The 21,771-nt window shown below is 34.7% G+C and overlaps 1 protein-coding gene across 1 annotated transcript; it reads left to right on the top strand.

Annotated features, from left to right (window-relative positions):
• Window positions 1–14,923: 14,923 nt before the first annotated feature.
• Window positions 14,924–18,414, top strand: LOC122308027 (probable flavin-containing monooxygenase 1). The gene is made up of 5 exons (XM_043121184.1): window positions 14,924–15,404; window positions 15,776–16,016; window positions 16,828–17,006; window positions 17,151–17,500; window positions 17,885–18,414. The coding sequence occupies exons 1-5, from the start codon at window positions 14,952–14,954 to the stop codon at window positions 18,228–18,230; spliced, it is 1,569 nt and encodes a 522-aa protein (XP_042977118.1). The 5' UTR covers window positions 14,924–14,951; the 3' UTR covers window positions 18,231–18,414.
• The last annotated feature ends 3,357 nt before the right edge of the window (window positions 18,415–21,771 follow it).

The raw sequence follows: 21,771 nt of genomic DNA, 5'->3' as shown, positions 1-21,771 counted from the left end.
TTTTCACTTTACAAAGGCTGAGATTCAAAAATCTGCTGAGCCATTTCGTTACTCTGTGGTTTTGAAATTTCTACGACGTAGGCCATCGCTGGATCATGTTCGGGGCTTCATTAAGACGAGATGGGGCTTAAAGTCCACACCGGTGATTGGACAATTAAGAAATCCACGGAATGTTCTGGTTCGGATGGCGAAAGAAGAGGATTTCATCTCTGTGATGGCACGAGGTAACTCAGAGATTCATGGGGTGCCGTTTCGTGTATCCCATTGGAGTCTGGAGTTCAACGAAGATGATGATTCACCGTGGGTTCCACTATGGATTACGTTACCAGGGCTGCCACCAAAGTTTTTCCAGGAATCAATTTTAAGGAGCATTGGGAATGGGCTCGGTCGATACTTGAAGAGGGATAACGCCACGGCGTGTGTGACTCGGCCAGAGGCTGCGAGGATATGTGTCGAAGTAAATGTTGCACAGCCGGTTAGAAAATTTTTCTGGTTGGGGCCACCGGGTCTTACTACGAGTCTTTATCAGGAGGTAATATACGAATCCATGCCGAAATTTTGTGTGTTTTGTAATAAACAGGGTCACCTGGAAGCAAGGTGTTTGAGGCGTGAACGACCAATGGTGGACAAAAAGCAAAAACAGAGTGCTACAGTAGATGAAAACAAGAACAATCAGGGCAAAAATGTATGGAAAATGGTCGGAAACAGGGGCAGAAATAATGCTGGGGTGGATAAGGAGATGGGGGAATCTTCGAAAGCTAGAAGGGAGGTTATCCTTGAGTCAATCCGGATACGTAATGAAGGCAGTAGAGTGGATACTCCGAAAGTGTGGTTTGTTTCGCAAGGGGGGGAAGTATATGAGGAATGGGAGGATATCCAATGTGAGGAAGTCGTACGGGAGACGTGTAGTAATGGTGGAGAGGTTCAGGCTGAAAAAGAAGATGAAACAGCTAGTGATGAAATGTTAAAGGAAGTCAGTAATGTTCGGAAAAGTAATCAGGGAGGTAAATGGGATTATATTATAGCACAAGACTCGGAAGAGGAAAACCAGGAAATTGGTGTGCTTGCGGAGCCGAGAAGTTCACTTCGTTTGGTTGATGAGGCATTGGAGTTTGAACTAGGTGAAGGAGGGGATCGCGAATTCCGGTTGAGTGGGGAGGACTTGGTAATGGAGGTGGTTCCGTATAGAGCAGGATCTGAGGGAGAGGATGAGGATGGGCTGAATGAACTAGCAGAAAAAAATTTTGAGTCAGAACCGAAGATGCAAGTACCGTTGAAAAATTTGAAAGGGTTAAGGAAGGAGAAATCTATTGTGCGGATTGAGCGGCGGACTCGCTCAAAAAAATTTACTTAATTTAATGAATATTCTGATTTGGAATATTAGAGGAATTCTTTCGTCAAAAAGTAGATTACGACGTATTTTGAATAATTACCGACCGTCAGTGGTGGCTATTTTAGAACCTTTTGTAAATATGAATAAATGTAGTAGGTGGGGGCGATGGATGAAGCTGCCGTCGTTTGCTAATAATGTAGGGGTTGGAGGAAAAATATGGCTTTTTTGGGAGGATGAGATTGATTTTGAATTCATAGCTATGTCGGATCAAGCTATTAGTGGATGGTTTATCAAAGAGAATAAAAAGATTCTGGTTACGCTTGTTTATGCGAGCTGTTTTAGGGAGAAGAGACTGGAGCTTTGGGATTTTTTACGAGGGCAAAATTCTGGTGGTAGTCCTTGGTTTGTTGGGGGAGATTTTAATATTATCCGGTATGATAATGAAAAAATAGGAGGTCTTTTAAGGGCCCCTCGTGCGAAAAGAGATTTTAACGATTGTATCCAGGATTGTGCGTTAATGGATATCCCTTGTATTGGGAATAATTTATCGTGGTGTAATGGACGAAGAGGAGGTAGAAGAATTTGGGCAAGATTGGATCGTGTGATGGTTAATTTGATGTTTTCGAATTTATTTGGAGATGTAAAACTATTTTATTTGCCGAGGACGTCATCCGATCATGCACCAATGCTGATAACTCTTACTCGAGAACGGGAGGTTGGTGTTCGGCCTTTTAGATTTCTTCGGATTTGGGGCTCGCACGATAGCTTTCTTCCTCTGGTTCAGGATGTGTGGAACTCTGATATTAACGGATGTGCTATGGTCCGTATAAGCAGAAAATTAAAAGTACTGAAAGGTGTCTTAAGGAAATGGAATAAGGAAACGTTTGGTCGAGTAGAGGAGGAAATAAAAAGGCTGGAAGGACGCATGGTAGAACTGGAACTGAACATTACAAACTCATATTCGGAGCAACGAGAAAATGAATTGATAGATTGTAAACAGGAACACCTGAAATGGGTGCATAGAGAGGAGATGTTGGCTTGTCAAAAGTCCAGAATTAAATGGCTGACTGAGGGGGATGCTAATACTAAATTCTTTCAAGCTTCTATGAGGTTAAAGAGGAAAAGTAAGAAAATTGAAAATATGCGTTTGACAGATGGTACGTTACTCACATCTGCAGATGCAGTGCATGAGGAGGCCGTACGGTTTTTCCAGGAACTGCTTACGACGTCCAGCGTGAACTGGGAATCGGATGATCTGGGTTTATTGGAACAGGTTGTTTCGGGGGCTGAGAATGACAGTTTATGTGCTGAACCTTCTCTAAAGGAGGTGAAGGATGCTCTATGGTCGATTCCAGCTGATAGCAGCCCGGGGCCTGATGGCTTTGCTGCAAGTTTTTTCATGCTTTCTTGGGATATTGTGAAAAATGACTTGTTAGAAATGGCATCCGATGTTTTTGCAGGCCAAACGTTTTCTACTTTCTTTGGTGCTACAAACTTAGTTTTGATTCCGAAGGTTGACGAACCTGTTGGTTTTAGCCAATTTCGGCCTATTAGTCTTTGCTCCGTTGTTTACAAAATTATGACAAAGATTATGGTTTTCCGAATGGCTCCGATTTTGGAAAAAATTATATCTAATGAGCAGGCTGCTTTCATTAGAGGAAGAAGTATTTTTGATAATATGTCGATTGCTCAAGAGCTAGTTCAAGGCATTAATAGGAAAGTCAGAGGGGGAAATGTGATGATGAAAATTGATATGGCAAAAGCTTATGATCGAGTTAACTGGAATTTTTTATTGACGATACTTCGGAGGTTGGGTTTTTCGGAAAGATGGTGTAGCATCATTTTTAATGCTATTTCATCTCCTTACTATTCAGTAATGCTTAACGGTTGTACGAGAGGTTTTTTCAAGGCTTCGCGCGGGCTTCGACAAGGTGATCCTCTTTCACCTTATTTATTTATTTTATCGGAAGAGATTCTGTCGCGTATGCTGAAAAAAGAGTTCCGAACAGGACATATTAGATGGTGGAGAGGATAATCCGATCAGTTAAAGTCTGGATTAGAGACTTGGCATACAAAATAAAATCCTTTCAGCACATAGGTGGAGAGGATAGAGAGACAATGAAGCTGCTTGCATGTCCGGTAATTCCTATTTCACCAAAGTCTGTTAAGCTGATTGCATGGAGGCCCCCAAATAGAGGTAGAATAAAGTTAAATATAGATGGTGGATCGTGTGGAAACCCGGGTCCAGCGGGGGGAGGGGGAGTTTTACGGGATTATAGAGGAGATGTGATTGGGGGGTTTGCACAGGAATATGGAAATGCTACTAATACTATTGCTGAATGCAGGGCCTTATATGATGGTCTTCGGCTATGTAGACGGTTAAATTTACGGGATGTTATAGTTGAATCAGATTCTGCAGTTATTGTTGGTTGGCTAGCTTCCGGGATATGCAAATATTGGTTCCTTTGGGATTTTTGGGACGAAGTGCAATTCATGGTGAGGGAGCTGAATGTTCATTTTCGGCATATATATAGAAAAGCTAATATGGTGGCGGATTTTTTGGCAAAACAAGGAGCGAGAGGATTGGCGCTAGAGTTCACTGAGGCTTCGGAAATTCATGGGCAGTTTCGGGGTTTGGTAAGGCTAGATAAAATAGGGATGCCTTATTTGAGAAAATGATTTGTAATGGGTTTGTTTTTGTCTTCCAAGGGTGGGGATTGTTTGGTTCATTTATTTTGTGGTTGTTTTATGGTATTCCTCCGCCATACGTGAGGGTTTTTTAATAAAGTCAGGGACGGGGTCTCTCATGGACAGGAGACCTTTGTCTATTTAAAAAAATATATATATATATATATATATTATAATTATATATAATATAAAAAATATTATATTATATATTTTAATTATAAAAAGAATTGAAATATTTGGATGAAATATTTATTAGAAGGAAAGAGGCCAACTATTACATTACGGTGAATGATTTTAGGATCACAATGATCATGCAAATAAGCAAGCCCCCTTGCAGATCTGCCAGATCCTAATGCAATGCGTTTTCATTTTTGGATGGAGAGTTTGAAGTAGTTGTTGGAGAATTTGGGTTGGCTAAACTGATGGATTACAAAGATACTCATGTCACTACTGCTATACATGGCACAATTGGGCATATAGGCTATAGCACCGGAGTACCTTTCAAGTGGAAAGTCTTCAGAGAAGGAAAGAGGCCAAATAAGGAAAGAAAAGTCTAATAAATGAGGGTCGCGCGTCATGTGTACGTGTATATAGCTGAGTTCCCTCAAAATTTTTCCACAACAAAAATGGGTCTCAGCGGCGCCAACTTCAAACTTTTGTCAAATTTTCAATCCAAACTTGAATTTCCCTCTCATTTCTAATTAACCCTAACCCGCTGCAACTCGTCCATCCCTCCCATAAACTTAAGCGTTCTATCAAGCCAGAGCTTAATTCCTCACGTCAGGCCGGAGTTGCAATTCCTCACGTTCTCTCTTCATTCTCATTTTAATAAGTTTCTGTCAAGCTGGAGCTTAATTCCTCAAGTCAGAAAAACCATGGAAATAGCCCAAACAACGTAAAACCAACGATTTAAAGGAACATTGGAGTTGGAGAGTGCAGCTATTTTACTACTTCATCGAGTCTGAAAGGAGTCCCAAGGATGATCCTCTGGTTCTCTGGATCACCGGTGGTCCCGGTTGTATATGAAATTGGTATGCTATATTTCTTCGCATCCTTCTCGATGCTAGCTCCATCATCAATTTTCTGAACTTTTCATTTTTCTTTTTATATGTTTTTTAAAAATTTTTCAAAATGGTTAAACATTCTGATCTAGGAGGATCCAATCCGCCGATGTGGTTAGTAGTTGACTCTCGAGTCCTGCTATCTACTTTGTCAGATGGGAGATATTGTTAGCAGATGACGAGGAGGATGATCCCAACAATAGGGAAAACGAGCACGTGCAGAAAATTATTTCAAAACCAACGTAAAGCCAGCAACGTAACTCTGTTTTTCTATGCAAAAAACAGAGCAATCCAGTCCAATGTAAATCTGTTTTGCTATGCTTACCGTGGCCGCTGTTTTGCAGTTATTTTTCTATAATCTGTCAGGATCCGTAAGCTTTTTTACTGGTTTGGTATTCATCTATGTCTTCTATTTATTTTTACTGGTTTGGTATTCATCTGTGTTGTCGGTCTATTTATAATTACAAGAAATAGATGTTTATTTTGTTAAATTTAACTTAGTTGTGATTTATGCCAATGATCTTTTTTTTTTTCAGACCAAAAAGCCGAGAAAGGCAAGGCCATCTGTGTTGTCTAGTTATTTTGGCTTGGTTAATCGGTTGTATAGTTTTTTTTTTTTTTGATACTTCGCTTTGCTATGATGAATTTTTCGTCTTTCCTGTTTGGTGGAAGTCTTTTAACGTTGTATTGTTTAATTTATAATTGGTCTATGCTTGCTATATAGTCACCATTATGCTACTTTAAACTTTTTTTTCGTGTCCTTCTTCAATCAGTTTCATATTTTCTGATGAAAGAGCTTCATTGCAGTGTCCATGCTTACATTGTGTTTAAAAGTGAGGAATCCGCTCAGGCTTCTTTGACCCATAACATAGCTGTGGTATATTCTTATCTCAACTCTTTGTCTGTGTGTGTGTCTGTCTCAAGTTCAATTTTTTTGTGATTTGGATTTCTAAGCTACTAAATGTCACTATTTTCTTGAACTGTTTCTAAGTTTTAATCTCAAAACTTATTGGTTAATTATAAGAAATTAATGATATATTGGTGAATGCATATTGAGCCTTTAAACGACTAAAATCAGGGTAGTGAGGAACTTATAGTATCATTGCAAAACAAAATGTTTCTATCGTATAGCGTAGAAAAAAAAATAGGAATAGAGCTAAAAGAAATTCCACTCACATGATTTGCTTTCAAAGTGTTTAAGAAGCTTCCAAGGCTTTTTACTATCCCTTGCTAGTGAGCAATCAAAGCTCGTTGCGCATCACTGTTTGCAACCGAACGTGATGACCCCTTAACTAAGCTTGCTCTGGATGTTCTTGGTGCCTGTTACATCATAATTATATAGCAAAGTCTCAGTTTAAGTTAGTTGTAAGGAATAAAAGGTTGATAACTTTAGTGAAAAACATGAACTCGTATCGTTAACAAAGTTATTAAAAAGCCAAATTGATAAACCTGGATGCACAATCCCAGCAAGGGAGAAATTTCTTTCTTCAGATTATCTCGAATCATTCCATAGATCTTTTCTACATATGCGGTAAGCTGTTGTTTAAAAAGCAAGGCTGGGTACGTACTTGGCTTCAACTTGCCGTAAGGTTTCCACTCCACCATTTATGTTACCATTGATTAAAGAAAGGTTGACTCCTTGTGGAGCACCACGGAAACTCTAAATGAAAATAATTGAGAAAAGAATTAACTGAAAAATGAAGTTTTTCCTTGATAGAAGTTGATATAGCAAGAAAATTATAGTTTCTTGCCCAAGAAGAACAAAAAAAACTTCTACTTACTTGTGTCATCCTCCCAAATAAAGTAGCTGATGAGGACCGATGGCGTTGTGGAGTCATTCCTGAGGAACCAAAATCAGGGTAGTGAGAAACATCCTGGGTTTAATTCCTGTAGATTATGTAATACATGATTTTTTTTTGGGGGGGGGGGGGGGGGGGGGGGGGGGGGGGCATGTATTCAAGCTTCACTCCCTAAGGGTGAGTTCAAATTAAAGGCCCTGCCTTGGTGAGGTTTCACATCATCCAAAAAAAAAAAAAAAAGAAGCCACGCTTGCCACAAACCCAACAATATGTTTATTGAGAGGGATAATAATGCAAGTGGGGGAGAAGAAGGGGATGGGGTGGGGGTTGAAGAGCCTTGTAGAATAGCTTGAGTTCATAAAACAAATCCTATGTATATTTATTACGGTAATGATAGAGTTACGACTATTCTACCACCACTTTACCACTTGTAATGTATTTATTTTTTCTTTATTTTCTTTTAAGTATTTTTTTTAAAATACTTAATCATTAAGTAAAAGAAAATTTTACTTAAGTAAAAGAAAAAAGTGGTAAAGTAAAAGAAAATTTTAAAAAATATTAAAAAATTAAAAAAAGTGGTAAAGTGGTGGTAAAATAGTGGTAAGGCTATCATTATTTTATTTATTATTAGATTTCATTGATTATATATGTTTTTGCATTTGCATTAGACGTCCCTTGTAATTAACTAGATTTTCAATCTCTATGTTTTTGCATTTGCATTAGAGGTCTCTTGCATTTACAAAATAGTTTACATTTTTAATCTCTATGTTTCTGAAATATATGAAAAGTTGATATAATTCTATGTACTTACAAGATTTACATTTTTCAGATGCCGTGTAGATCATTTTTCAAATGTCGTGCCCAAGGTATACTCTGTTTTTTGGTATTTTGAGTAGGATATATAAATGAGCAGATCATTTTCATCTTACCCATTGTTTGAATCTGAACCATTATGCTTTCAGCTACTAGATTAGAAGCTCTCCAGCTTGAGGATTGTATGATATTGAATATGACCCAAAGAAACATTTTGCAAGCTCAACGATTGCATAACTTTTTTGGTTATCGATTAGAAGTTTCAGCTATTGATTTATGGTTACTCTCTATTAATTTAGTATAATTTTTTTGATCTTTTCCAGGCTCAATGATTGCATAACATTTTCCAAAAAATTATTGGATAAATGTGAAGAAGAAGTACCCATGAAAGAAATGGTCTTAAAGCTAATGACCAACACAATGTGAAGACGAAGAATTAATCATGAAGAACTTTTATGTGTTTTGATTTGTAATTTTTTTTTATTATATGAATAATGACCCATTATATCATATTTATTATTAATTGATATATTATATCATTTTATTGTGGGATATCATATTATTGGTGCGTTAATAAATACCATTAATTAATGCAATGCGCCAGTAATATATTTATTGTGATGTTTATATTAATGTTGTTAATTTAAAAAAATATGCTAGCAACAAATTAGTAGTAGTGTTTACAATTAGCTGCAATGCAGAAAAAAACAAACTCATGGTGACGTTTAGATAAACGTCATTAATAAATTCAAGGTGTTGCTAATGTACTATTAGTGACATTTAAATAAAAGCCGCTAATTTGTATGATGTGCTGGCAACATAATGTGGTGGCGTTTATGTTAACGCCGCTTTTTTAAAAAAATACCGTCGTTTAAATAAACGTCGTTAATAACTTTGCCAAAATACTATTAGTGGCATTTAAATAAATGCCGCCAAATTGTATGATGAGTCGGCATCGTACTAGTGGCGGCGTTTATCTAATAGCCATTAAATTAGGTTATTAGCGACGTTTAGATAAACGTCATTAAATTATTTAAGGTGCTGCCGCCAATGTACTATTAGTGGCATTTAAATAAATGCCACCAATTTATATGATGCGTCGGCAAATTATTAGTAGCGGCATTTATCGTAATGCTGCTATTTTAAAAAGTGGCGACAGTTAGAAAAATGCCGTTAAAAAATTCAATGTGCCGCCACCAATATACCATTAGTGGCATTTAAATAAATGCCGCCAATTTATATTATGCGTCGGCAATGTAGCAGCAGTAGCGTTTATGGTAACGCCACTATTATATGCAAGGTAATGGCAACGATAAAGTAGCGGCGTTTCGAGAAACGCTGTTAATGTAGATAATGTGGCGGCGTTTTACGAAATGCCACTAAATTGTATACAAACGCCGCTAATGAGATTTACCAATACTGGCGGTTGCGCAAACGCCGGAACATGGGAAATAGCGACCCTCTAGTAACGGCGGACGGTTACGCCGGTAGAGAAACGCCGCGAATTAATTAGCGGCATTTTTTTGGATAGTTGCCGGCATATAACCAATGCCGGCAAATTTGATTTTTTTTGTAGTGAAAAAAAATTCCGTTTGAATGCTATCGAATGGTTTTGCTCAAATTTATCCCAAAAGATATTTTTTGGGATAAAGATTTTTGTCCCAAAAAACAACTTCTGTTGTAGTGTTTTCTACATTTTTTTTACACACACACACACACACATATATATATATATATAATATTGACTGTTTAATTTATTGACCCCGGCCCTTTGGATCATTTAATTAAAAGAATTTTACACCATTTTAAATTACTCATGCCCTATAGTATGTACATTACTATTTTGTGTATCACAAATTAACGACGTTCCACCTCTTAACTATATGGATAAGACTTACAAGTTCATGATTTTTAGGGCATTAATGACACCTAAAAAGGGCAGAGATCTTGGTGAGGGCTACAAAGGATTAAGACACGACCAATTAGACCATCTAGAGACTCCTTAATTGGAAATTCTAGACCCACTATATATATGTTTCAATAAAAAAAAAAAAAAAAAAAAAGTCATGCATACATTAATTGATCATGCGGTAGTTCATTCGAGAAGTGATATTTGAAGGCTTTTACATCACATATTATCTACGTGATATAATTTGATTCGTAAAATTTAAGTGTTAAATTTATTTAATTTCCAACTCAAATTACACCACGTAGATGGAGTATGTCTATTAGATGGAATATGGTATAAATGCTTTCAAGTAGAATTATTCAATTTATATATATAGCACCTTTGTGAAGCTAATTATCTAATTAGCTTGTAGGCTTTAAAAAGTTAAATAGGAACATTCTAAAATGAATTCAATATGATGAATAATGCTAGATATAGTTTTAAGGTGTGTAAGTCTCGTATATTTATTTTGAAAAAACTAAAATCTATTATTAAAAAAATGATATTTTCATAGATATATATATATATATATATACGGGTCTCAAATTTATCCACTTTTTTTTAATGGAATAAGTAAAATTTGTATATCCTAAAATTACAAATTAATATGATCATTTCTCTAATTTGATACTCAATTATAAAACTATTACAACAATTTGTATGTCCCTTATTAATTAAGTTTAACTGTACAATATTCATTGTCTGGTGCTAATTGAGAAGTTCTAGAATATTTATTCGTGAATTTTATAAAAGTATACTTAAAAATTAATATGAGAACTTGAATTTACTTTATAATGTAAAATTTTACAATATTACGCAACATATCAAATGAAGTTAATTTATTGTTAAAAAAAAGTTTAAAACCTAAAATTTCTCATGCCTATTCACTTTTTGAAACGGGGACGTGAAGTCAGGGGCAGGACGGTTCTGAATACACATTAAAGCTTTTACATCGCCATTCAACTTTCCAATGCATCCAATATTAATGAGTCGATAAGAGAATGTATTTTATTTAAAACGCGTCCACCAAATTGCATTTAGTACCATTTTCGTCCCATTTTGTGAAATTCTATATATATATATATATATCCATCACGTGCATAGTAATTAATCTGTGTCAGCTGCCTAGAAATTAATACAGTTTGTGAGAGAGAGAGATTGGTAAGAAAAGTAATTAGCTGGCTGAGGAGTGCAGATAGAAGTACTGACTCCGTTGTGTACTGTAAAGCCGTCACCCAGCTGTAAAAAAGACGAGTTTCATTTTTGTTTTGAAAAGTCAGGATACTAAGGTATGGGCAACAACTTGATTATAGGAATCTAGTGCAAGCGGAAATTAAGCCAGCGCGTGTACTTACATCTATTTCTAGACTTTACGTGTCACAGTTTTCCGGTGTCTTGTTCGGAGCAACTCCACTCATTTTTGGTGCAAAACTCTGTAGGTTTTGAGCCATTACCAAACAAAAGATCACCATGTCCCATGCATGCATGCAGTATACCCTCCAAATTTCCGCTCGTGTCCCGGCAACCCATGAGAATAATTGTATTAAAAAAAAAAAAAAAAAAAAAGTGATTTCCTAATTAGTCGATCTTTTGAATCAATAAAAAAATTATTTAAGGTATGATATTAGATGCATCAATCGATGTGATTCTAAGGATAAAACTCAAGATGAAGAATAATATATAGCATTTCTCGTATGCATGTGTAGATATATATATATATGTGTGTGTGTGTGTATGTATGTGTATTTGTCTCTAAGTTAGATGTATGCATGAGATAAGAGAATCTAGTATTGAGATAGCTAGGTAATAATGTAATCAGTTAATTACATGCTTCTGATGCAAAATATTTATAGTAATTGGTGTCTGGCAGTACCTAATTATTAAGCTCTGATAAATAATAATCAGGACAAGCATATTATATATACTTAAATATTTATAGCCATATATAATGGCATTCATTGCGGTTTGGCGTGCAATTTTCGCGACGGTCAAACTGAGCTTAGCTGTTCCATCTAGGGCTTTGTTTGAAAAAAAAAAATTGTCAACTTATATAGTACTACTGCATGTGATTATTTATTTGCCAATTCTGACTAATTAGCTTGGTCACGAAAACTTGGTCGATTCCCATTGTAAAAGCGCGTATGTCTAGATATATATATATATATATATAAAATGATAATTATAGTCGTGATTGTGTAAGTATCGAATAACCACTTTGGAAGAAGCAAAAAAAATTTGAAATTCATATGAAAATAAATTAATTTTTTAATAGTTAACCGTACTTTTTTTTAAAATGATTATATGATATTTACGTATTTTACGATTATAAATAACATTATTGTATATACATAGGGCTCCGGCCTGTTTTCCTTTCCATGTGGCAAAGTTGAAATTCTCTAATAAGTTGGAAGTTCATTACTCTATTTAGAAATTATTAATTGACCAACCAAACCTTGAAAACTACTTACTATATAAAATAAAAGTTAAATGCATGATATCCTGTATATGCATTAATGAATCAACCAATTAATCTGCCTCTATTTTCCTCGAAGTTTCTTCGTTTATTCTTGGATGCAGCTTACTTTCTGCATCACGAGTTTTCCAAAAGTAAGGCCAGTTATTAAAGCCAGTCTTACATGAAAACGTACGAGAGATTCATGCATGTTTAGATCTTATTAAGTCCGACTCCCCCAGCCCGGCCTCCTCAACCAATACGTATACTCCATGTGTATTGATCATGCATCTACATGCATGCTTAATTATTTGCTTTTATACAAAACAAGCTAAGTTCTCTAATGGCAAGACAGATTGATTTCCTTAATTATGGCAAACCATGCATGATTATCAGTTCTTGTTTGATTCAGAATATCTTTTAGTGTTTTTTTTATTTAAGAAATATTTGTGCTTTATTCTATATTTTATTATCTCGATTAATTAACCTGCTAATATGACATATTTTTAAGTAACTATTCATTTAAATATAATATTATATATATGTATGTATGTATGTGAAACTTGCTTTTCTCTTTTGGTATCATCACATCATGGCCTAGTTAGTACTCTTTAAGAGATTTGAAGTTGAAAAGCCAACCACTAAAGGGAGTCCTCATTTGGATGTTGAGATGAGATAAATCTCAACTCATCTCATCTTATTACGTACATCTTAACATCTAAATATCACTAAAATATAAATACTTTTCAATTTTAAATTTCTAAATTTTCAACTTTTTTAACTAATCATTATATAATTATTACAACTTTTCCAAATTTTGAAAAAAAAAATTAACCTTTTCAAATCTCAAAATAAAAATTATATTCTAATAATATTTTAACTTTATAATATTTTTATTTAATTTTTTCTCTCTCACATCTCAATACTTTATAAAATATCTTAATTCAAATCATTCTGTTATTATTCATGCAATGCATAATTTTATTATTTTTTACAGAATTTTTATTTTATCTCATCTCATATCCGAACGAGCAAGGCCTAAATATTTATTATCAAATTTGTATTCCTTTAATATACAAGTCTAGCTCTCTTGCATTACAACCAATTATATATTGTTCTAAAATAAAAATAAAACTACCCTCGTAATTAAATAGAAGAGAAAAGGAATATTAGCATTGATAGCTGGCTAGGATGGCTAGAGTCAACGAGCTATAGCCTATGAAGAACAATTTTACCCTGGAAAGAAAAAATATAATTGTAAGCATAATTGTGCACTAATCTGTACATTAATGTGATGTGATTGGTTAAAAAGTAGATTTTATTAAAAATAGTATTAATTTAAATTTTAAGTATAAATAAATCAGTATTGATACACAAATTAATGCATAACTATACTTATATGTAACAAAATTCCTCTGAAAAACATGTGAGAAACTAGCTAATTGTTATTAGCGTCACTCAACGACCAAATATTAGTTGGTGTCCGATAGAGCTAACCGGTCAGTAGTGATCACGCCACGTGCGTACGTGTGTTCATGACTCCACAAAGGAACGCATTGATTGCGTGGGGATGGGGTGGATTCTTAACTAAACGTATTCTTGCAGGGTCTACACTTGCATGTGTACTTATAAACACCCGAAACACGGCTGGTAATAAATGCTTAATGAATTCAAAAAGTATGATTCTCATGTACCTGACTAGACTACATGCATAGTACATAGATATGGCCATATATATATATATATATTACAAGAAAAATTTTTATAATTGGTTCACGACCAAAATAACTATTTCTTACCAAAAACGACTATTAATTTATTATCATAATTGACTGATACTTGTTGCAAGTAGTCGTTTTTATCATAAATATATATCTAACTACCAAATAAATGTTTTTATTGTAGTTTGTGTGTTCTAATTTTCATCTTCTACTGCATGTTATTTTTTTGGTGTGAAAATGGGTTATATACGTAAAATCCATTAGGAATGTAAAATTTGAAGAAAATAATTCAAAACACCATTCCCACCCATTATGTATTAATTTATAATTAAGTTACAGTTAGCTATAGTATATTCTCGTAGTAATATTCTTTGATACTACTTTTATTATTTATATATATATATATATATATTTTCTTCCTGCCAAAGGCCACTTTTATTTCTTTTGAATTGATTTATATTTTGATCTAGTTTATAAATTTAGATTAATTTAAAATAAGATGTAATAATATGAGATTATTTATGAGGAGTTATTGTAAATATTAAAAGATGTGATGATATTATTGATAGTTAGAAAAAACATTTGAAATGAATATAAAATATTAAAAAGTATAATATTTAAATAATATAAAGAAAAAATGTATAAATTAATGTAGAATATATTGTAAAAATCGGTACGCAGAATAGAAAAAATAAATTTTAATGATATATTTTAAAAAATAAGATGAAGATACATTGCTCTTAACCTGAATTTGAAGGTACGAATTGTTAGTAATTAGTTCTGCGTCCGAAGCGTCTAAAGTGAGCAATGGAAGACCGAGAGCGGCAAGAAAGTGCCCCTTCCTTGAGGATCAAATCGCCATAAAATAAAATATTACTAATTAGAAAAAGTCATATTCTCTCCTTCACCAACCTGGCTTACTTCCGGCATACAAAACTGAAAAAATAAAAATAATAACAACATGGCTACGTTGTTTGACAATGCTGATCTTAAATTAAGTCATTAGTTTCACGAACGTCCTCGCTCCCAGAATGACCAGTACGTGAGTAAACCTCTATAAATACCAATCCAACTTCACATATTATTCCCATCCTAGCTCAAGCATACATACATTTGATCAAGTTATAATCAGTATTATGGCTCCCGTAGTCTCAAAAATTGCCATAATCGGAGCTGGCGTTAGCGGCTTAGCAGCTGCTAAGCAAGTTTCCCACCACAACCCCATTGTTTTCGAAGCCTCAGACTCCATTGGAGGGGTCTGGAAACATTGTTCTTACAGTTCCACAAAGCTTCAGTCCCGTCGCTCTGATTATGAGTTTTCCGACTTCCCTTGGCCGGAAAGGAATAACGCCAGTTTCCCATCTCATACTGAGATTCTAGAATATTTGCATTCCTATGCTGAGCATTTTGATTTGCTCAAGTTTGTGAAGTTCAATTCAAAGGTGGTGGAGATCAAGTTTGTTGGTTCTGATCATGACTCCCCGGCGGAAGCCACCACCAATTTCATGAGTAAGAAACCGGGCAGCCTTTTGCCAGGACACCCTGTTTGGGAGGTTGCTGTGCAAACCAACCATTCAAAAGATGTTCAGGTCGTCAACTTAATTTTTTCTTTTTTTGAATAATTTAAAGAAAGAAATAAAAACCATGACGTTGAACGAGTAATAATTAGGGGTCAAAAGAAACACAACAAAAAAGAGCAACACGATTTTTCTTATATTTCCACACGATGGATATCTTGCCATCTCGGTAATAATATCAGAGTGGAAGTGTGTGAGTTTTCTGTGGTCCTTTGATACTCCTTGTATATTATACGTACGTACACACACACACATATATATATATATTTTCATCATTGACGTAATTGATATCATAGTTATTATGTTTGCATTTAACCCACTCTAATTTCTTGGTTAATTGAAATATACATTGACTTTGTTTATTTGCTTCAATACCAATTCAGTGGTACGCCTTCGAGTTCGTTGTGGTTTGCATTGGAAAGTATGGGGATATACCTAAAATCCCAGAATTTCCACTCAACAAAGGCCCTGAAATATTCCAGGGCCGGGTATTGCATTCCATTGATTACTGCAAACTTGACAAGGAATCTACATCAACTCTGTTAAGAGGGAAGAAGGTTGCAGTCATTGGCTACAAGAAATCAGCTATTGATTTAGCACTTGAGTGCGCAGAGGCGAACCAAGGTATACTTATTTTGACTTGGTATGCATTTGGAGTTGCCATTACTATAGTATTATCATTATCGATCGTTTTACTGTTTTTTCATTTTTCTTTTTGTCGGTCCAATAGATCACGAGAGAGCTAGCAAGTATGAATGTGTGCATGGGTCGTAGTTCTGAGCTTTCACGTTATATATGCATGGCTTTCAAATTTGCATGGTTTTGGTTTCACACAATTTAAGATGATTGACTCGCGAATAATATTAATTTACTTGTTTAATTTTAATGACTTCCTTTCACACAAATTAGAAATATTCAACGACAGCGTTGAACTTGACTTTAGTACTAATCATTAATTATTATTTGTGTATATGTGTATAAATAAACACGCGCATAAAATTAATGAGAAAAGGGTTAGATCACAGAATAGTCAACTACTTCAACGTCGACACTGTACCCACTTCTGAATTCAGAATATCAATTATATATATATATATATATGCGCACCCTTTTTCTATGTTAACTTTTTGTGATGTCAGTCTCCATAGAAAGAAGAACCCAACAGGAAGATTATTCCCTCGATCTATGCGCACCGTTGACCTCTATACAGATCATTTTTTTTTCTTTGCTAAATTAATGGACAGAAATGCTCTGGAAATTAGTCCACCTGCTGAAGAGGGAAACCCAAAGCTTTTTTTAATTTGACTCTAAATATTTTTCCCCTCTTTGTAAGATTACTTAGTTAATGTGCGAGTGGAATATTATTGCTTATCATGTAGTTTTTATATGACCTGTATATGTAATGAAATGGCACTGTTGTCTTCATGTTTTGAAGGTCCGGAAGGACAACCATGTACCATGGTGGTAAGGACTTTGCACTGGACAGTTCCCGATTACTGGATTTGGGGTTTGCCATTTTTCTTGTTCTACTCGACAAGATCTTCTCAGTTTCTCCATGAAAGACCTAACCAAAGCATTCTCAGAACCCTTCTTTGCCTTCTTTTTTCTCCAATGGTAATAAATTCATCAATATTTCTTCTGCAGCTAACATATATCTTTTTAGCAGAAAAAATTATATAATATATATATATATTTTCCGAAAGATGAGTAGAGTGCTGATGTTAAGAAGTTTAATATATACTCAATGACTTTCAACAGAGGCGTGGAATTTCGAAGTTCATCGAGTCTTATCTGCTGTGGAAACTTCCTCTGCAGAAGTACGGACTAAAACCAGACCACCCTTTCGTGGAAGACTACGCATCTTGTCAGATGGCTATCATGCCAGAGAACTTCTTCTCTGAAGCTGATAAGGGAAAAATTATCTTCAAAAGAGCCTCAAGGTGGTGGTTCACCAAGGAAGGAATTGAATTCGACGATAACACTAAAGTGGAGGCTGATGTTGTTGTTCTTGCAACTGGTTATGACGGCAAGAAAAAGCTCAAAGCCATCTTACCTGAGCCTTTCCGTAGTTTGCTAGAATATCCTTCTGGCGTCATGCCCTTATACAGGTAATTTAGAAACACTATATATTGGTGCTAAAATTTGGAAAAACTTTTCTTAAACTCTTGTCCAAACATGAGGGTTTTAATTGAGAAGGCAGACATGATATGAAATTGATCTTACAATATTTATCGTTGTCCGTATAAATATTTCGGTTAGTATTAATGAGCAATAAATGATATAAGACCTACTTTATGTATCTATTTATCTCCCACTTAGCCCTCAAGGACGGGTAAGAACTTGAAGAGACCTTTATCCCTAAAGTTTGTTGTCATGTACAGCTTTCAAATCACTTGTAGCTAGATCAAGATATATATATATATATATATATATATATAGACGCACATTTGAATCATGAAGAATAATGGTACTGCAACTCTCTTTTACTGCAGGGGCACAATCCATCCATTGATTCCAAACATGGCTTTTGTTGGTTACCTTGAGAGTGTTGCAAACCTTCACTCCTCGGAGCTGCGCTCCATATGGCTAGGTCGCCTTTTGGATAACAAATTTAATATTCCTAGTGTGGAAGAGATGATAGAACAGACAACCAAAGAGATGGAAATCTCAAAGAAGACAACCAGGTTCTATAAGAGGCACTGTATTTCTACATTTAGCATCAATCACAGCGATGAAATCTGCCAGGAAATGGGATGGAACTCTTGGAGGAAGAAGAGCTGGTTTTCAGAAGCATTTAGCCCCTATGGCGGTCAAGACTACATTAACAAGGAGAACTGAAGCAGTACTACTAGCACTACTGATGAAATACATTATAATTATCCTTCATTAATTACTTCTATCTGAGAATTAAGTATCTAGCTAGCCAGTGTGCTTTTATCTTGTCATCATGAAAGTAAAAGCCAGTTGAAGATCGGTATCTATATAATAAATCATGTAAAGTAGTATTTAAGATCTCTATGTTCGAATAAAAGTATTTTTGCTTTTACATTGTCCAGGAAATTAAGTGTGCGTGATAAGTAAATAACCTTGCAGGAGTAAGCACCTAACTAAAGAACTTAATATACATTTATGAACTTAATATACCTATCACGTCAATAAAATGCATAAAAAATATATAAAAATAATTATACATAAAATTTTTATGACGTGTTGATAAGTCACCGACCAAATGTACGTAGAATCTAAAAAAAATACGATGCATATAATTGCATTAATTAGTATAGATACGCGTCATCAATCAAATTGCGAAAAGCATATATGGCAAAAATAACTATGGTAGGGCCATTCCAGTCCTTGTTGCAGCGTCCACTGACTGGCTAAAGATAACAGGACATTCGAATTATTGGAAGACAATACATTGACTTTAAACCGTAAAGATATGGAAACTATATACTAGTGTACTGCATATTACTATTATAATATATGAGATATTAATATATGAGATTTTATGCAGTTTGTAATTTTATTTTTATCTTTTTTATTTTAAATTAAGTACTTTCTAGATTTTTCACAAAGGAAAATGATACTCTTACTACTCAACTACAACTTATCTACTACTCTTTTTATATTTTATTTTTTTTAATTTTTTATTTTACTTAATAATTAAGAAAGTGAATATTAGTAAAGTTATATATTTTTTTAATTTTTTCTTAATGATTAAGAATGTTAAAAAAATACTTAAAATAAAATAAAATAAAAATAAAAAAACTTGAAATGCACTTGAGTGGTAGATGGGTAGTAATAGAGTGGTAACCCTATCACTACTCTTTGACAAATTTTGGTTAAGGTGCTGCACAGTAAACTCAATGTCAACTCAAAGGATACCGTCTTGCAAAAGGAATCTGGCTTGCGAGATTCAAAACCCTTTTTCTCTTTTCTCAATTCTCTCTTCTCTTATAACCCTGCAAATTGGAAATATATCATATCATATCTAGTAAATTGGAAATCTTTGATCAAAATGTTATGTATGGATGATATGTATTAATGCGTAAATTTGCAAAACATGCTAAAAAGGGAGTCATCCCGACCTATGTAGGTGGTTCTACATAAGTGGATTCACTTATTGAGGGAATGAGGCGGCTATTGGTAAGGGAATTACAGCAAGAAGTAATTCTCACCTCAATGCAAGAGTCAAGGGTGAAAGACTACAACAAACTAAAAGATTAGCTAAGGAAGGACCCAAAGTTATTAGAGATATGGCGAATGATCCAAATAGGGAAAGGGCCTTTACATTTCAATTTGGACGAGAATGGAACCTTTTAATACAATGGACGAAGAGTAGTTCCGATGAACTCAAAAATTGAGGAAAGAATACTCGTAGAAGCCCACTCATCACCATATTCGATATATCCAGGAAGTATGAAGATGTATCGGGATCTTAAGAAGAATTTCTTATGGAATGGATGAAATGGGACATTGCTTATTTCATCGAGAATTGTGCCACTTGTAGACGAGTAAAGGATGAGCATTAGAGACCTTCTAGAAACTTGTAGCCCTTACCCATTTCAGAATGGTAGTGGGAGGACATAGTTATGGACTTTGTGGTAAAAATGCAATTTGGATAATAATTGATAGACTAACCAAGAGCACTCATTTTCCACCAGTTACAGCCACGGATGCTTTGGGTAAGCTAACTCGATTGTACATGAAGGAAATAGTTAGGCTTCTTGGGGTACCTTAGACCATAGTATCAGATCGAGACCAAAAGTGTACGTTCCATTTTTGGAAGAGTTTACAAGTGGCAATGGGTACTAAGTTGAGATTCAATAGTGTGTATCATCCACAGACCGATGGATAGCTAGAGAGGGCATTTCAGACACTAAACGACATGCTGAGGACATGCATGTTGGATGTTAAAGGCTCATAGGAAAATCATGTTCCACTTAATGAATTTGCTTACAACAACGGTTATCAGACTTAACAAGTTATTAGACGACTGTTAAGATGGTCCCATATAAGGCTTTGTATGGAAGAAAGTGTAGATCACCCATATGCTAGGATAAAGTCAGGGGAGCTAGGATAATTGGGCCAGAGATAATCTAGGAGATAAGAGAGAAAATTAAGCTCATAAGGGAAAGAATGGCAATGGCTCAAAGTAGACAGAAGAGTTTGAGTTAAACGTTTTGCTTGTCTTGGTTGTCTTGGAGTTTTAACTTGAAATGCAATAACGTTTTAGGCTCTACTTGGTGATTTCAGTTTTAATGAAATTAGTGACATGTATGGTGTATCAACCCTTGGTTTGAGCTTGTAATATAAGAGAATTCACTCAAAAGTTGCATGAACCTATTTAGCGTTGGACAAGCCGAAATACTAGTGTGAGTTTCTCTTGAAGAGTTAATTTCTTTTGAACTCTAAAGTTGGTTTAGTGAATATACCTTCAAAACCCCTTTTAATAAGAGTTAGATCTATTTGCTAAGTTTTTTTTTCTTTTTCTTTTTTTTTAAACCATGAAACTAGCTTTTGAATTGAGTCTTTGATTGGTTTATTATAGAAGCATGACTTTGGTGTAAGCTTTGAGGTTCTTCCCTATTGTTTGATTTAGTCTTGAAGTTTGGTTATGACATGATTAAAGTGGAGTTAATACCTAGCTAAGGCATGACTATGATGATCATGGGTGAGTTATTTCAAGGAAATTAGCATTCTACATGAGGATTTAGTCAACTAATTCTAGATTAAAAGACATGCATGTTTCAGTTTTAGGGTTTGGGTCATGATTGGTTTTATATCTATCTGATACCATGAAAAAGTTGCTTGGGATTGTGCAATACTACCTAGAAATGAGTTCTTAGGATGCTAGAAGTTAGGATGTGTGATTCTTTGAAGTTCTTGATGTTCATTTGCAAAACAAATACTAAAGAACATCGTGCTAGTTTCAAGTTATGAAGTTTGATGTTGTGTTATATTGGTTGATTCATATGACGAATATATGGCCATGAGAAATGTGAATCTAGTGACTTAGCATGATATTAAGCTCAAGATTAGTATATGATTAAGCTCAAAATTAGTGAAATTTGGGAATTTTGAATGTTTCGACCATAGAGGGTTTTATGTAGTGGATGCATGATTTCTTAATTTCTAAGTTCAATAATCGATTTAGAATAGAAAATACATGAGCTTTCTGAAGTTTGGTGAAGTTTGGGACTTGAATGCAATTATTAAAAGTTTAGGGGTTTATTTGTAAATTCCAATGAGTTGATGGGTGATTTTGCAAATAGTGCTCTAGGAGTTTTAGATTTTTATTTTTCTTAGTTAAATGAGATTTTCTAACCTTAGTATATCTCTGATTTCAGCCTATTTGATTATTAAACACAAGGACTTT

The sequence above is a fragment of the Carya illinoinensis genome, chromosome 4, assembly GCF_018687715.1.
Source record: "Carya illinoinensis cultivar Pawnee chromosome 4, C.illinoinensisPawnee_v1, whole genome shotgun sequence".
In the NCBI taxonomy this organism is placed as follows: domain Eukaryota; kingdom Viridiplantae; phylum Streptophyta; class Magnoliopsida; order Fagales; family Juglandaceae; genus Carya; species Carya illinoinensis.
This window is presented reverse-complemented; position numbering and strand designations above follow the sequence as displayed.

Excerpts from the sequence above, each read along its gene's own strand:
- LOC122308027 (XM_043121184.1), top strand. The coding sequence starts at position 14,952 with ATGGCTCCCGTAGTCTCAAAAATTGCCATAATCGGAGCTGGCGTTAGC. Across the intron at positions 15,405-15,775 it reads ACCATTCAAAAGATGTTCAG|TGGTACGCCTTCGAGTTCGT; the intron begins GTCGTCAACTTA and ends ATACCAATTCAG. Across the intron at positions 17,007-17,150 it reads GCCTTCTTTTTTCTCCAATG|AGGCGTGGAATTTCGAAGTT; the intron begins GTAATAAATTCA and ends GACTTTCAACAG.